The sequence below is a fragment of the Ambystoma mexicanum genome, chromosome 7q, assembly GCF_040938575.1.
Source record: "Ambystoma mexicanum isolate Mex_15411 chromosome 7q, UKY_AmexF1_1, whole genome shotgun sequence".
Lineage (NCBI taxonomy): Eukaryota > Metazoa > Chordata > Amphibia > Caudata > Ambystomatidae > Ambystoma > Ambystoma mexicanum.
In genome coordinates, this window is record NC_090941.1 from 406,420,228 (window position 1) to 406,437,378 (window position 17,151).

The 17,151-nt window shown below is 46.2% G+C and overlaps 1 protein-coding gene across 4 annotated transcripts in view; it reads right to left on the reverse strand.

The window, feature by feature from the left end:
• TDRD3 (tudor domain containing 3) overlaps positions 1–17,151 on the reverse strand; it is a 1,496,528-nt gene that overhangs the window by 903,625 nt on the left and 575,752 nt on the right. For all 4 annotated transcript variants that reach the window (XM_069639413.1, XM_069639412.1, XM_069639414.1 and 1 more), the window contains exon 4: positions 6,028–6,188. In XM_069639413.1, coding sequence (XP_069495514.1) covers positions 6,028–6,188 — 161 coding nt within the window. The remainder of the gene's footprint in view (positions 1–6,027; positions 6,189–17,151) is intronic.

Sequence of the window (17,151 nt, forward strand, 5' to 3'; positions counted from 1 at the left end):
ATAAATGTCACATAATTTGATCGTTTAGTAGTAGTAATCTCACTAGAGGTCATGCGTGATGCAGGAAACATAAGCACAATAGAGTAAAGATATAATGAATTTAAGATTGACAATTATTACAAAATAACTCGTCATACGAATTAAATAAATCCCACTGAAGGATCGATAGAAGAAATGGGAACCAAAACTTAATTCAGTGTTTTATATGGTTAGTCAAATGGGCCTTAGAATAAATTAAAAAAATCTCCCAATTTCTACTTAACCCAATTTAGGTACTTGAGCTTTTGAAGCTTCAGAAACATGCATGAAATCAAAGTGAAAAGTGTGAATCAAGATAACATTAAAACGACCATAAAACCCTATCTAAAGGGACAAGAGCGCTACCCTAAGAAAACCAATAGGAAGATTTCACCAATCAGAAACTGTTATGTGAATATGACAATGTGGGAAAATCAGAAGGCATTTAAGTAGAAACCTAACTTGACGTGGGTGGGTAGAGCTCTGGGATGTTGAAGCCTGCAGAAAAGGAAATGTTTGTCCAACTGGATGAGTGCTGAGCTGACCACCTTCCCAGAGGAGAATAAAGCAGAGATGTCACATGTGGCACGCAAATCACTACTGAGACATAAGGAAGGTGGTACGGTTTTTATTAAAGGTTTTTGGGCCCTAGGTGGCGTGCCTCTCGTTTCCCACGGGGTGCCTTCCCTAACCCAGGCTTCCGTAACCACTTTAGTACTATCGGCCGGTAACCCTACTGTCTGCTTCTGTCTTAGGCTACAGAGAACTCCTCAACACGCTAGCTCTCTAAACTTCCTAAGGGATTTCCGATCTATCCCTACTCTATTTATCCAGTTGTCAGTTTTCACCCCTGCTGGGTGATTGACAGCCAGGCTGTGTGAATGGTGGTTTTGCGCATAAAAGGCAGGTCTCTTGGGCTAGAAGTCACGAGTCGCCACTGGGACTACAAGGAACCGAAGAGAAGCAGAGAGAACGACGACCGCTGCAACTACCCCGTCCCGGTGAAGCCCTGCTGCAGTCCTGAGCTATCTACCCTTCAAAGACTAGAGAAGATCCGGTCTGGAGTCTTCTTCCCTTGAGCTTGTTGGGGATAACCAGCTCATCTTCCACAGCCAGAGGATCCTCTTCCTTGTTCAAAATCGCTGCACACTGCTGTAGTGGTCCAGATAGCCATCTGAAGAGCCTCTCCTGTTTTTAAGGAGCACACCTTTTATTTGCGTTGCTGCTGCAGGCTTCATCCCTGTGTGGTGCAGACCCCCTTCAGACGTCCTCCTTCACAACGAAGCTCCAGGAACCGTGGGTCTGCGGGAAACCAACAGGAACAACTGCCAGGGCACCAGCTGCACCATTGGAATAAGGTACTGTGTTCTGCTTGAAGAAACAGGGTGAACCACATTTTCTTCATCTCCAAGGCTTGCCCTTGCCTTCCCTCCTTCTTATAACTTTTGCTTCCGAACATTGACAATATCGAAGTACTCTTGGCTATGCTGAATCGTGAACTGTCTGACTGTGTGATCTTCGGCAACAGGTCCTTGGCGTCACTTAACCCTGGCTCCGACCCTTTGACTCTTGAACTCCTGTCTCTGAGTATTTCTCGATTCTATCTGCCTAACCAAAATATTGCCTGTGATTTTTGCCTCCAACTCCCTCTGGGTATCTCAGGTGCTAAGTGTGTTTTTGCCCCGGTAGCATTTCATGGCATGGATACGGGTTTATTTAGTAGACCGGACTGTCAAAAAGTGATCGCAATCGTATTCACGGTAACGTGTTTTGTTCATAACACCGGTCCATTCAAACACAGGGTACTTACCTTGAGATTTACTGTACAAAGTGAATTGGTTAGTTGTAGTATATTTTACGTGTGGTTTGTGTTTGAGTTTAATAGAAGTGTTGTGTTTACAACAAATGGTTTAAAAATAAATGTACTTATATTTTTCTACTTGAAACCTTGAGTCAGTGTTTGCTTGAGTCACAGTAATTGTGGTCCCTTTGTGTAATCTCTGCTACTGCTCATATACTCCTGAGATAAGCCTGGCTGCTCCGCCACTGCTACCACTCTGACATAGTAGTACAGGCTTGTACCAAAGGTAAAACTTGTATTGCCACCTGTGGTCTTAATTGTGTGTAGTGGTCCCTAAGGGAACTGCACAGGATTCTGCCTGACACAGGGTGGATGTTATGTAAATTGTATTCCTCCAACTGCTTAGCAACAACTTTAGAATTCATTTTGAGGCAACCCCGAGAATATTTTGCAGTCCCTGCCACAAGAGAAACCATATTTCAAGTTCACTCTCATCAACATCTTCAAATTCATTCATTAAGTAATCACTCTGGGATTATATCAAGGAGACTTAAGAACTGTGAGATTGGCACCATGGAAGGAGACACAGACAACAGATTCAAAGTATAACAAAAGCTTATATTAATGAAAATGGATGGATTGAGGCCTAATTTGCCCTACGCTACGGTAGGATTTCCCTACCTTAAGAAATTAAGGAAAGTCTGTGTCAATATGTTCAACTGAAAAGTATGTGTGTCTAAAACCTATACTTGCCCTCACAACCAATACAAACAATGTATTGTGATAACAACCATAAATTAAAAAGTGTTCCAAAAGTAAAATTCAGACCCATTTCCAGCTCATGCTTAATATTTAGCTTCTTTTCCCCAAATGTCAATAAGTTAATTAAAATGTTCAGTTTACCTTCTTTCGGACTTGAAGCAATAAAGTTCCACACTTTTGTATAGGTCAGGATGCCCTTCCTCAATTTCAATAAGCAATAAAGTTCTACGTTTTTGTAAAGGTTGGGATGCCCTTCCCCAAGTTCAATAAGAAATGAAGTTCCACGCTTTTGTAAAGGTCAGGATACCCTTCCCCAAATTCAATACAATTTCAGGGCAACATGTCTCAGGGTTCCCTTTCCCAAGATCAATATCAAAAGGCAACACAAAAGAAGTCTCTTGGCGCTTTGGATTCATATTTCAACAATTCTTTACAACTTAGGGTTTCCTTCCCCAAGTCTGGTATACACCAATGGTTGGTTTCTTTCTTCCACAACAGTAAAATTCCTTGTTAGCATATAGTGGTTCTCTGGTCTTGGCGCAGTTTTAGACCAAACGGTCCACCCATTACAGGTCACGCAACCCGGAACTTCCAGGTCTCCTTGAGTAGTTCAATATTCAGCCAAACAAATAGTTTCTCCAATGTAACTCCCAACTTTAATCGACAAATGGTCTCTCAACCTTGACTCCAACTCTACCCTCAGAGTCTTTCATTCAACTTGATTTCATAATTACTTTCAGATATTTGTTCATTATTTAGCAAGTTTGTTATTGCCTTTCATTCAGTGTTTTATAGATGCAGGTTTTGCTTATTTCATTCAGTTCAGTACTCAAAAAGTGCAGCCTTTTACGTTTCATAAAATTCAGTATTCAATAAATGTAACCGTTTCCTTTATTCAATTTGGTATTCCAAAAATGCTGCTTTGTTTGATTCATTCGATTTGTTAATCAACAGAGGCAGCTTTGCTTCTTTGATTCAATTCTGTGTTCAAAAAAGGCAACTTTGCGTGTTTCATTCAGTTCAATATTCAATAAAGGTATCTTTGCCTGTTGCTGCGTACCACTACTACATTTACGGTCCCTTAGAGCGCCCCGGTTGTTCCAGTGTCCCCGTCACTTACCCAGACCAGGTAGCTCCGCTCCTGTTAACGGCTTCTTCCCGAGCGGGAAAGCCTGTTCACTGGGTGCTTATTCCAGCACTCTCTGGCTCTCGCGCGCAGCTTCACCTCCGCTTCTTGGCAGCACTTGCTGCCAGTCTCTCCTTCGGTGGGAACTCCGTCCTGTACAATCACACCAGCAGGACACCTGGGGGGTTTTGGTTGGCTTCTCTGCATCTCGCCTTCTCCTGCTTCGGCACAGCTCTGTGTTCTGCATCTTGCCCTTACTCTGCTTCCCCTTTGTGGTTCAGCCTTCCACCACTTATACATCTGTGGTCCATTAATGGGCTCCAGGTGTATACCATTAGCCAATAATGCCTGGCTCTGATTACATGGACATGCCTGACTTTCATGGATCTTCTTCGTCCCAGAACCAAAGTGGTGAGACGAAATGGTACTCTGTTGCTTCTTCGTCGTTGCAGTACCAGTGGGGAAAGTGTGTATTATTCGTAACTCTCAGTTGTTTCTTCCTTGTCTCAGTACTTTTAAGTACCCCAAGAGGGCAATAAGGGGGAACTACCTTATAGTGACCTAAAAAGGTCAAGAGAGGGTTAGGCTGAATGGCATAAGGACCAGCGGGACACTGGATTTTGGTCGAAGTTACCTTATTCCCAGTCTTTCTCCCTCTCTAACACTTTGGGATGATAGTATCTCCTGCTCTTTTCACATATAAGGGCACATGGTGCACAATATCGCATAACTACTTCTGGGATAGGGGTTCCGTCCTGAAAGGAGGATGTAGAATACTGTGTCTTACCTAAAGGTCTCCCAGCTCCAATCCCCACGGGCCTCTATCCAGGTGATCCACCCTCGCTCGCCTCAGAGGTATTATCCAAAAGCAATGGCCTTTCCCTCGCCACCTGCATAGAGGATCTCAGTGGAGAAGACGTGAGCAGACCCTCAGGTTTCTCACAGAACACAGGGAATTTTTGGATGGTTCTTCGAAGGAAAGGTCACAGTATAGATATAGCCAACTTGGACAAGGTAAAGCTTTAAGAACATTAAACAGGAATTATAAATGCTCCAAAAATATTTGTGCCTGTAATACTTAATACTTGGAACATGATATTGCTGAATGCACAAACATAAGCCATGAAACGTCCATACTTTAAATCGTTCATATCACTGAACCCTATAGAGCCGCAGGACAGGAGAAAGCAGATGATACTGTTTTGGGCGGGTGAGAGCCCACTGAATTAGATTGGTGGATAAGGGGCTTGGCAGGTGATTTAACTTGGCAGGTGATTTAACTATTTCCAATGCAGGCAACACCTGCCCAAAGCGTGAGTCGAGTTAAGCATCGTTTAGCAAGGTATGATTGTTAAAAATTGTATTCAGTGCATTCGTTTTTAGTTAATTCTAAATACTTTTCACTATAACGATTAATCACAGTTTGGGCGGATGGGCTGGGATCTACTAAGGTTAAACATGAAAGGACGTGTGTTGCTTGACATGTAAATCGGGCCAGAGAAACGTTACATGAAAACCTTTAGCATAAGGCAGTGCAGGCATTGGCCTGAACTTTATAATTAGCACAAGCCAGAATGAGCAAAGAAGGCTCACTTACAAAATCTTGTCTTAACGGTTATGGAAACGTAACTTGAATGATACAGACCTGACAGTCTCAACAGGGAAGTGGTCACGTGAATTATCAACATGGCCGTCAAAATAGGCATTGTAACGGCAAACGTCATTCAAGGGTGCGTTTCTTTCCAGCAAATGAAATATCAGTTTGACCTCTGTCAGTAAGTAAGGATGTTGGGTTGGAGAGTCATATACAACAAAGCTTGAAATAAGAATAGTACGATCAAAGACAGCTGAGATTCGCTGGAAAACCCGCTTGGCTTGTAATGTGCAGGCAGACGAAAGCTCCATATCACCGAAAACACAAACCTGAAGAAAGTTGCAAGTCCCTGGGGTAAATTGGAAGCCAGAGTGGTACAAAGCTTCCATGCAGAAACTGGTTGTGGAGAGCCCACACAAGGGAGTCAAGCATGTGTGGCACAGCAGACACTAGGATTTACAGTTAAACCAGAAGGTTTAAGATGATTTTGATCAAACCACACGGTGGCAACAGTTTTTCACAAGCTGCAAACAAAAGAGAACGTCTCAAGTTCGAATTAAAAGTGTATATAAAGGTTTATACTTCCACTGTAAAGAATAAGTCGCTCGTTTGTATGGGTTTCCCTGCCACTTAGGTGGTGCCGCGGGTGAGTTCTGCCACAGCATAGACAACAAATTCAAACGTCCCTTTTGTTGCAACCGTAACAATAAATACAATACTACTCACCTTAATTTTGACAAATACTTGAACTCTACTGCTGTACAGCTTGTGTGGCCATCAGTCATCTGCAGGCGCAGCATTCTGGGAGCTGCCTGAGACTCTTCATTATCCTTTGGGGCAGACACATTACGGATTTTTTGAATCTGCAAAACGCACGGACCTTCAAGCTGTGTAGGAAAGTGGATACAAATTACAAATGGAAATGGCAAAAAAAGCCTCAGGGGGGAAATGTGTGTCTTTTGAATACTTCTTACATTTCCATTACAAAGGGCACAGGCAGGTCGGACAGCAGTAAAACAAGTCTTCTGTAATGATTTTTAAGAGTGAGACGGAAAAAAGTACCTGGAGATTTAATTTCACATAACTTTAGATACATTTTAACTTCAAATGTATTTAATATTTAAACCAATTTTGTTCTCACAGACCTCCTAATGTTGCAAGAAGCCAAAACGGGCACCTTTGCTGAGGAACGTGGATGAAGAGTTTTATTACACAGGCTTATTTGGGATGGATTGAAAGAAGTGGAAATTCAACATAAAATACCTTGGGGACAGAGTAGTGGAGTTCAAAGCGTTCATTTGATGAGCATGCTGAATTTCTCATCTGCGTTTGGAACCTTTCATGGCAGCTTGCAAATATATACTGCTCCATTATTGTTCTTAAATCCCTGATTCGTATGTCATATTAATGTATCTTTAACTATTTGTGCACTTGTACAGAGAAGCTCGGATTCCCTAATGCATTATTAAAGCAATGCAAAGAATAATTAAGAACACTAAACTTACGCCAGTTCTTGGGATAGGGTGGAACACAGAAGGTTGCTGATGTCAGATAATACATTAAAAAGGTAGAGGTCCCATGACAGGAGAACACAGAGCCCATGAGTGAGTTTATCACTGTTGATGCGAAAGATTGGTGCCAACAGTCCAAAGATGTAAAACATAAAAAAGCTTTTTTTGACTTTTTACATTGGTTTTCCAATAGGGAACAATGCTAATTTTATGTAAACATCCACAACCCCAAACCACTGAACACATTCTCCTCACATGTGTTTGGGCAACGGCAGAAAGCATAAGAATAATTTCCTAGCAAAGTTTGGCAGAAGTCTGTCCAATGGTCTTCTTTAAAAATAAGTGGCGAGCAGGGTGCCATGGGCACCCATCACCGATTTTCTTTCTTCTAGGAGACTACGGTCTATATACCCGTGGTGAGGGCACATTATGTCACTCCACTGACAAGACTGTGCGCTTGGATACTACTTCCATGGTCATTTGGCACAGTATTAAAGCATATTAGCATAACATATTTCCCCGGTGCATTGAAGCTTTCACAGATGAAAAGCTGCCATTGTTTATTTGCGAGACTACTCTAGAGTGCGTCAAACAATATGCTTAAAAATGCTATTTGGAAGTGTGTAAGGGGATGTTTTTTTTCCTCCACAGAAAATGTGGAGAGGATAAAAAAAGTATCATTTGTGATCGTTTGGCATTTGTAAACGGTCTCTGAATGTATTTTTAATTTCTATTTTCTATGGATATTCACACATTCTATCCAGCGCAGAAAACAAAACATGATTTTAAATAGCAAAAGCTGTAAAAGAGACGAAGACACAGACACAGAGACACACAGAGACACAAACACAGAGACACAGAGACACACACACGCGCGACCACGCGCACTTACATTCATTCACCCACACGCACCCTAACATACTCCCTTCCCTTAAGTCTATTTCCTAATAAATAAAAACACAACCAGCAGGGAAACTGCGAGGAAAAGCATTTTACTGTGAAATAAGACATGCATTAGTTTTCAAAAATTGATTAGCAGACTTTGCTAATAAAAATGTACTTGATCAGCAAACAAAAGTATTTAATTAGCCATTTTGTACTAATATTAATGTTACCAGACGTTATATGTACTCAAGACATAAAATTAGCAACAGTACAACATGTCTGTGCATCTCTGAAGTAACCCATTAGTGAGATGAATGTCTGTAAAATGTAAACATTACCTGCATAAATGGACGCAAATAAATATATATGATAAAAAAGGCTCAGAAAACATTTTTCAGTGCAAGGCTCTGTGCGGTGTGTGCAGTCAGTGTTGCACATGGCAATGTCCCATATACTGTATGATTGCCCCATCGTTTGCTGTGCAAGGAGAAGTTCAGATGTTTCAGGAATCAAAATGTTCACAATGTTAAAGAAAAGTCATAACTTGAGACTAAGTGTGTAACAGTATTGCAGCAGACAGGGTAATTGTCAAATTCAGATGGAAAAGAGGCTCCATGCATGTCATCTGTTTTCAATATAGCTTTATATACACCACTTTCCTGGGAGGGAAGGGCCGGTCATTTCCCTCAAGTCTGAGTCAGCTAGGCCAAGTGCAGCATTCCAGGCCTGTGTGCCCACAAAAGCTATACGGGTATCGTACTGATACACCAACACCCATTTTTTTCGAAGTCATTTTCTATGAGGAAATTACTTCGAAACAAGTCATTGATATATATATATGGGTAAGGGTTTAAAGGGGCGGGAGGTTTTTGGGGTAGGGGTAATAGCATAGGAAAGGAGGGTGGTTTCGAAGGGGGGCGCACCCAAAATGCAAACAAAAAAAAAATATACGAGTTTTTCTTCGAAGAAAATTACTTTGAAAAAGGAGTGTCAGCAAAGGGATATGGAATCGCACTCTGGGCAAAGATCCGGGGTGCTGATACTTTTTCGGATCATTTTTAAGGGAAATAACACGTGTCCGCAATTGGAAATAACTATTGTGGTCTAGGAGGTGCACAGGTGAGTACAAAGGGGAGTTTGCTGGGGTGCTGAGGGGGCAGGAGGGTCAAGGTGAGGCCCTCCAAGGCAGACTCAGCATCAGGCACTGCCTCCAAGGACAAGATAAAGACTGGCCAGAGGCGTAGCTGGTGTGCATGAAATGCAGACGGCTACTTGTAGATTCTGCTTGCATTCCTGGCCAGCTTTTGCCCCAGGTGCGAATATATAATGCAATCATAATCAAAGAGCAGAACAAGCTTTGCAAACTAACCACAGTGTATAATATTGCAGTAGGTCTATAAATTCACAGGCTGGATGGAACTATTCGTTGATACTTTGCACACCATAATACTAAAGAAAGACTAAGGGAAGTTAAAGGCTGGAGGGTTCACCCCCAAACAAAGTTTAAGCGTAACCTAAAGAACTAAAGAACCCAACTGCCTTTGTACTGTCTCTTCTGAACTTGAACAGTGAACACAATTCATTCAACAAATGTAAGATAGGTCACCCACAACATCGACACATATGCAGTTAAACAATTATTATATTTTATTCTTAAACTTTCACAAAGAGATAAAAAGCATGCAAACATCATACACAATACACTCATCTTACAAAAATGACAAGTGCAATATAACACAAAAAGTGCAATTTTTGTTAAGACCTGATACAGGAAACATCTGAATCCAGCTGGCTACCTAAAACAAGTCTGGTGTGCTTCACTAGAACATCGTTGGACAACAGTGGAAAGCCAATACAAATTAAGGCTATTCTAACTTAAACACATATATTTGTAGACTTTATTGTGAGGAACCTTTCACTTAAGATACTTGAGAATCGACCTCTGCGGCCTATAAATTGGCTCTAATTGGAATCAATTCACATCGCATGAATAAAGTAAATCAACAGAGAATAGTGATTCTCCACTCCACTAGATCAAAGGTTACAATTGAAGTCTTACTTCTCATTGCATTCATTCGCCATTTGAGAAATTGGGGTCCACACATTAAATCCTGTGAAGGCCACTTCAATATATCTTGAGTGGTATTGTTTTAATTATTTAAATTTTCATACATATGCCCTTATGATGACATGTGTTTGGGCGGAACCCCTGCCTTTTTCAAATCAAGGCTAGTTCAATCGTTCTTTCTCGATGGGTAAATGGTCTTGTTGGTCAGTGCAACCGTGTTCCCTGAACGTGGACCAGAACGCACGAACGAGGAGATTGAACTTTAGAGGAAGGGATTGAACCCATGACCAGGTTGCACTGACCAACAAGACCATTTACCCATCGAGAAAGAACGATTAACTAGCCCCAATTTGAAAAAGGCAGCGGTTCCGCCAAAACACGTGTCATCACATAATCACTTATATTTGTAGGTGGATGCTTTTCAAAAAAGGTCCTCAACCAACTTAATGAGCTGATATAACGCACTGTTGAATATTACAGTGTCCTTAAAAACCAGACATGTTTTGTTCTCATACCCTTCTCAAAATCAATAGAACTTCATCAGGGGGACCCAATGTAGTGTGCTTAAATCTGAACAATGTTCAAATGCAATGAACTGCTTCAACAAGCAGACTTGTGTGACAGATTGGCAATTGTTCTGTTAAGTACGTGACGGTAATCCATTATTGTAATGACACAGTCTGGTTAAAGCGTCTCATAAGTATACTGCAATCTTCGTATATCTTTACTGCTGTTGCTTATATTTATATCGCCGTGCTGTATTCCTCATACACGTGTTATTTCCCGTTAAGATGATCGGCACAGTTTGCGTCTCAAAACGAGATTAGGCTGGCTTAGTTACAATCCAGTAGTCATCATCAACGGCTTCAAACCTCGCATGGAACGGATCGTCACTGTCATTGCGTAAACATCTAATTAGCTTTGTATATTCATTATGTAAGATATTAAGCAGAGTGGATGGCGTAGCAGGCAGAAAAGTAGGTGGAATGTTGTCGTTTGCGGACATCTCACTTTCAGGGCAGCTTATATAAGGCAAAAAGGGTGAAACAATAGAATGTCAAGCAGTTTGGGATCAGAGCATGGGTTGAGCAACAGTTGTATGCAACCAGCAGTTCACAAATCTAGGTTTGCCATGAAGCTATGGGTGTGTGGTCATGTACATTTTAAAAAGTGTTCACCAGTGCTGGCCAATTATGTACCTTTGCCTACAAAATGAAATATAATGGACACTGAAATTTAGATACACTAATCTAAACTTTACTGAAAAACATGAGGACAATACAGTGTTTACAGTAAAAATATAGCAATTCTGCATCGTGCAACAATTTAAATTGTTAGGAATGGAATTGCAGAGCTGTCATTTAAAAAAATAAAGTTAACATGTACTGGTCTTTCCCAAAAAAGAATATAGCTTAATAAATATATAATCCAGATTACTTCTGCTTCGCAATTATTTGAAAAAGAAGAACAAGTTACTTTCTTACCTAGTAACGTTCTTTCGATGGGATGGTCCGACGATGTATTCCATATTATGACAGGTAATGTCCACAAGCTGTGCTGCTTCGGAAAATCTTTGGCGTCTGTGTCCTGCGTCGATGACGTCGATGCGCCGTCCCCTGGGACCTCCTCCGACGGCCAACGTCACCCGATGTGATAAGTAGGACGCACGACACCCATAGCCTCAGTTATAGTTTTTTCCCAGAACGTGTGCCACCAGTTTTCTGCCAGTCAGACACACAAGGCCTTGCGGAACGAACGCAAGCTGCAATCGCAAAAGAAATTCTGCAGCGGGGAAGGCAGGGAGGGAGCGATATAGAATACGTTGTTGGACCATCCCATCGAAAGAACGTTACCAGGTAAGAAAGTAACTTGTTCTTCGAGGGGATTGGGTCCTCTGACGTATTCCATATCTATGACAGACTCCCAAAGCAGTACCAAGCAAGGAAGTGGGAAAGAATTTAGAATACCAATTTAGCATGCCCAATCAAATTGCGGAATAGAGAACTGCCTTGCCAAAGGCCAGATCTTGCCCTCTGATAGAATCGAGGGAGTAGTGAAGTACAAAAGTATGTACTGAAGCCCAGGTGGCTACATCACAGATGTGACGAATAGGAGCTCCCCTCTGCAGGGCAGTAGACGCAGCCACTACCCTGGTAGAATGGGCCCGCAAGCCAGCCAGAGGGTGCTTACCCACCAAGCGGTAACACTCGGCGATAGCTAAAATAATCCAACGAGACAAAGTCTGTTTTGTCACAGCTTGTCCCAAACGCTTTCCAGCGTAACCAATGAAAAGTTGATCGTCCACTCTGACCCGGGACATGCGCGAAATATAAAAGCTCAACGCTCTCCTAGGATCAAGCCTATGGAGCCTCTCCTCTTCCTTACCAGGATGTGGTGGAGGATAGAACGCTGGAAGAACAACCTTCTGGCTCAAATGAAATTCCGAAACCACCTTCGGAAGAAAAGAAGGAGGAACTCTAAGGACAACCCTGTCCTTCTGAAACACAGTGAAGGGTGGCTTAACTGAAAGTGCCTGTAACTCACTCACTCTGCGAGCGGAAGTAACCGCAACCAAAAACACAGTTTTCATAGCTAACAGCCTCAAAGGGCAACAATGTAAAGGCTCAAACGGAGCACCCATAAGAAACTTAAGAACAAGGTTCAAATCCCAACCTGGCACCAGAAAAGGTGATGGAGGGAACACATTAGTGAGCCCTTTCAAAAACTGCGAAATTAAAGGAATTTTAAAATAGGAACACTCTTCAGACGAGCGCTTAAATATGGACAGCGCCACCAGGTAACCTTTAATGGTCCCCACTTGCAAGCCCCTGTGGGCCAAAGAAAGCAAAAAAGACAGAACCATGGGAATGTCACATTCAAAAGGATCCACATTCTGAACTCTGCACCAGTCGCAGAACTTTCTCCAACGGCAACGGTACAGAGACTTAGTTGCCGGCCGCCTGGCCGAGAGCAACACCTCCAATATGTCTTCAGGGAGGTCCCAATCCTTATACCTCAACCTTTCAGAAGCCAAGCGTGAAGATTGAGGGATTTGACCTCTGGATGGAGAACCTGACCCCCCTCCCGTGAGAGCAGATCGTCTCGGTAGGGAAGACGACGTGGAGGGCAAATGGACAAGTCTAGAAGGTCCGGGTAGCACGTCCTCCGGGCCCACGCCGGAGCAATGAGGATCATCCGGGAACCGAACCTCCGTAACCTCCGCAGCACTGACGGGGACTGGAGGAAACGCGTACAGCAGTGGGAATGACCACTCCACCACGAACGCTTCTCCTAAGGCTCCTTTTGGAGGAAATTCCCGCGAGCAAAACCTTTCGCACTTCCGGTTGACACTGGAGGCGAAGAGATCCACTTGAGGGGTCCCCCAAAGGGCGAAGATCTCCAGGAGAATCTCCTGAGCCAGCTCCCACTCGTGAGAGATCGAGCTCTGCCTGCTCAGAGCGTCCGCCATCTCGTTGTCGTCTGAGGCCAGATGAACAGCCGAGATCGAAACTTCCTGCTGGATGGCCCACAATTCGAGCTGCATCGCCTCCAGGCACAGCGGAAGTGACCCTGCCCCCCCCCCCCTTTTTTGTTGAGGTAGTGCATGGCCACCGTGCTGTCCGTTAGAATCAGGACACTCTTTCCGCGCACAGTTGGCAGAAAAGCCTTCAGGGCTAGCCTGACGGCCCTCAGCTCCAACAGATTGATATGGAGTCTGGACTCCGACGGAGACCAACGAACGCTGACTGTCAACTCGTTGGCATGAGCTCCCCATCCCGTGAGGGATGCGTCCATCACGATCGTCACCTCCGGCCAGGGCAGCCAAAATGGGGCCCCCTTTATCAGATTGCCCTCGACGGCCCACCACAGAAGATCCCGGGCCACCGAGGGCGGCACCTGAACAGGGTCTGACAGCCTGCCGGAGGACTGAGACCACTGGAGCTTGAGTGCCCACTGCAAAGATCTCATCCGCAGACGAGCCTCTGGCACCAGAAGAATGCAGGATGCCATGAGGCCGAGCAGTCTCAACAACTCGGACGCTGGGAGATCCTGGGCAAACTGAAACATGTGCACCATCTGCTGAATGTGAAAAGCCCTCACCTGAGGAGGAAAACACTGCCCCAGGGACGTGTCGAGCACTGCTCCGATGTACTGGAGCCGCTGCATTGGTGTCAAATGGGACTTCTTTAAATTGAGGGAGAAGCCCAGCCTGTGAAGGGAGTGGCAGGTGACGGACAGATGATCCAGGACTTGCTCGGGAGAGCTCCCCCTGATCAACCAATCGTCCAGGTAGGGGTAGACGTGAATCCCCCTTTCCTGAGATTCGCTGCCACCACCACCATGAGCTTGGTGAAAACCCTCGGGGCGGAGGTCAATTCGAACGGCAGGACCCGAAACTGAAAGTGCGAGTCGCCAACCGCGAACCTCAGGTACTTCTTGTGCTTGGGATGGATCGGCACATGGAAGTAAGCATCCTTGAGGTAGAGAGACACCAACCAGTCCTGAAGTTGAAGGGCCTGGAGGACTTGAGAAAGAGTCACCATCTTGAACTTGTCCTTCCTGAGGAGTTTGTTCAAACCGCGCAAGTCCATGATGGGTCTCAATCCCCCGTCTTTCTTCGAAATCAAAAAATAAGGGGAATACCATCCCTTGTTCCTCTCCGCTACAGGCACCAGTTCTATGGCGCCTTTCTCCAGCAGGGCTTGAATTTCCTGCGCAAGGAGCGGATCCGGACACTTCAAAGAGAGGTTCCCTGGTGGATTGTCGTGAGGCCTCTGCCGAAAAGGAAGACAGTAGCCGTGGGTTATGATCTCCAGAACCCACACATCTGAAGTAATGGCTTGCCACTCTACAAGATGCTGCGCCAGCCTTCCCCCAACCGGCGAACCATGGGACCTGGCCTCATGACTGAGTGGTAGCGGCTGCGCAGTTGCCTGAGGGTAAAGAGGCAACTGCCCGAGCGGCTTTGGCACCGCGAGTACCTTTGTTTCCACCTCTGGCACTCTTACGATGGCCTCTTTGACTGCTAGCTCCCCTCGCTTTACTGAAGGACGAGTAATAGCGAAAGGAACCTCCCCTCCATTGCTGTCCCCTAGGACGAAAAGGCGGAGGTTGGCGAACTGCAACGCCCAACGACTTCGCTGCAGCTTTGGAGGTCTGCAACCTCTCAAGGCTCTCGTCAGCCTTGCTGCCAAAAAGGTGTTCACCGTCAAGGGGGATTTTGAGGAGCCGGGACTGCACATCGGGAACGAACCCAGACTTCTGCAACCACGCAAACCTGCGCATTAAGGTGCTCGCCGCCATGGACCGGCTGACACAATCCGCCAAGTCCAAACCCGACTGAACGGCCTCGCACATAGCATCCTTGCCATCCTGAACCATAGCAAGGAAACCATCCCGTTCGTCCCCTTCGGGAATATGTTCAGTCGCTAATGCAACACAGTTCCACAGAGTGTGTGTGAAACGAGACAAGGCACATATAGAGTTGGCCGCCTGAAGCGCCATACCCCCTGAAGAAAACACTTTCTTCGCCCAGCCGTCAAAACGTTTGTCGTCCCTATCCGGAGGGATGGTAGGATACAACACCTGCTTTGCCGGGGCCGTAGCCGCCTGCACCAACAAACTCTCCGGAGTGGGGTGCCTAGACAAGTAGCAGGGGTCGCTACTGGCTGGACGGTATTTTCGCGACAAAGACTTGCCCACGGCCGGGAGACTCTCCGGAGCAGTCCAAGCCGCCGCCACCCTTCTCTGCAGAGCCATATGAAAAGGCAAAACCGGGTCAGTGGGGGGACCGAGATCAAGGATGTCCGTGAGATCATCCTGAACGAACTCCCCTGGGGGAGCTGACCAACCCAAGTACTCAGTGACCCGAGACATAAGGCGCCGATATGGAGAATCGGCATGAGTGCCAGGCTCCGGCCTACAAAACTCCACCTCCGGAGAGGTGTCCAGTCCACTGGCATCATGCAGCGACTGCCGCAGATCATCAAACTGGCTATGGCCCGAGATAAGGTAATCTGGACCCGTAACCTTGAACCAAGCCCCCATCAGAGCCTTCATCACCCTCTAAAATGTACTCCAGGCGGGGAGAGGAAGACCTCTGTGGACCAAAGCAGTGCCTGACCTTAGCCATAGCCTTTCTAGGGGCAAACCCCGTGCCACGGGGCCCCTTCGACACCACCGCCTCGAAAGGCGTCGAGGGCGCCGAACGAGTCGGCGTCGACAGAAAAGACATTGAGGGCGCCGAACGAGTCGGCGCTGGCAGAAAAGGCGTCGACGTCGAGCAAATCGGCGTCGACGTCAGCTGCAGCCCCGCCAGCATCGGCGGCGTCGACACGGGCCTCGAAGCCGGAGCTCCGAGCGTGTCTCTCGACGACCTAGGCGCCGACGGCGTCGATGACCCCCTCGGAGCCGGAGCCTCGAGAGAAATCGTCGACGACCTCGGCGCCACAGGCGTCGACGTCTTCTTTGAAGACGGCACAGGATCACGTGGTCTCGAGCACGTCGAAGACCGGGACCTGGAACGGGCATGGCGAGAACGGCTACCCTTGCCCGAGCGGGACCTCTCCCGCGAGCCGTGCCTACCACCCGAGCCCGAAGGCGTACGGGCGGTGTCTCTCGACCGGTGCCGACCGACCCCACTCGGAGGTGCGGACGGACCGGTGCCCTGCGATTCAAGAATCGCTAGCATCCGCTTCCCGAAGGAAGCCCATTCCTCCGGTGTCGCTTGCATGGAGGGATAAGCGATCCGCCGACGGGCGGAGTCCTCGGAAGAGGACGGGGAAGGCGAACTATGCTGGCGCTTCCGGGAATGCCTCAAAGAGGCGGAGGAGTGGCGAGACCGACTCCTGGAAGGAGACCCACTGGGCTTTCGACGATGACGCGGAGAGTCACCCCTCGAGTCATCAGTCGAAAGCCCCGCAGACCTCGACTTCCGGGGCTTAGACACCCGGCCTACCGACAGCTTCTTCTTGCGTTCCCGCAAGGCCTTTGCCGTGAGCGACTGGCAGTCGACACAGACATCTGTATCGTGGGCCTCCCTGAGGTCCGTGACCGACATCTTGGAGCCACAGTCCCCGCAGTTCTTGAAGCCCGGACGTGCGGTTGAAGATGAGAAAGACATCGACACGAACAGGTCTTCACAACAAACCGAACAGGTTCAACGAACCGAGAAATGAAAACAGCAAACTCCAACGAGTCGAGGCGTACCGAGATTCACGAAGCGAACACGTTCGCGGAAGAAACGGAACTGAGGCTATGGGCGTCGTGCGTCCTACTTATCACATCGGGTGACGTCGGCCGTCGGAGGAGGTCCTTGGGGACGGTGCATCGACGTCATCGACGCAGGACGCAGACGCCAAAGATTTTCCAAAGCAGCACACCTGT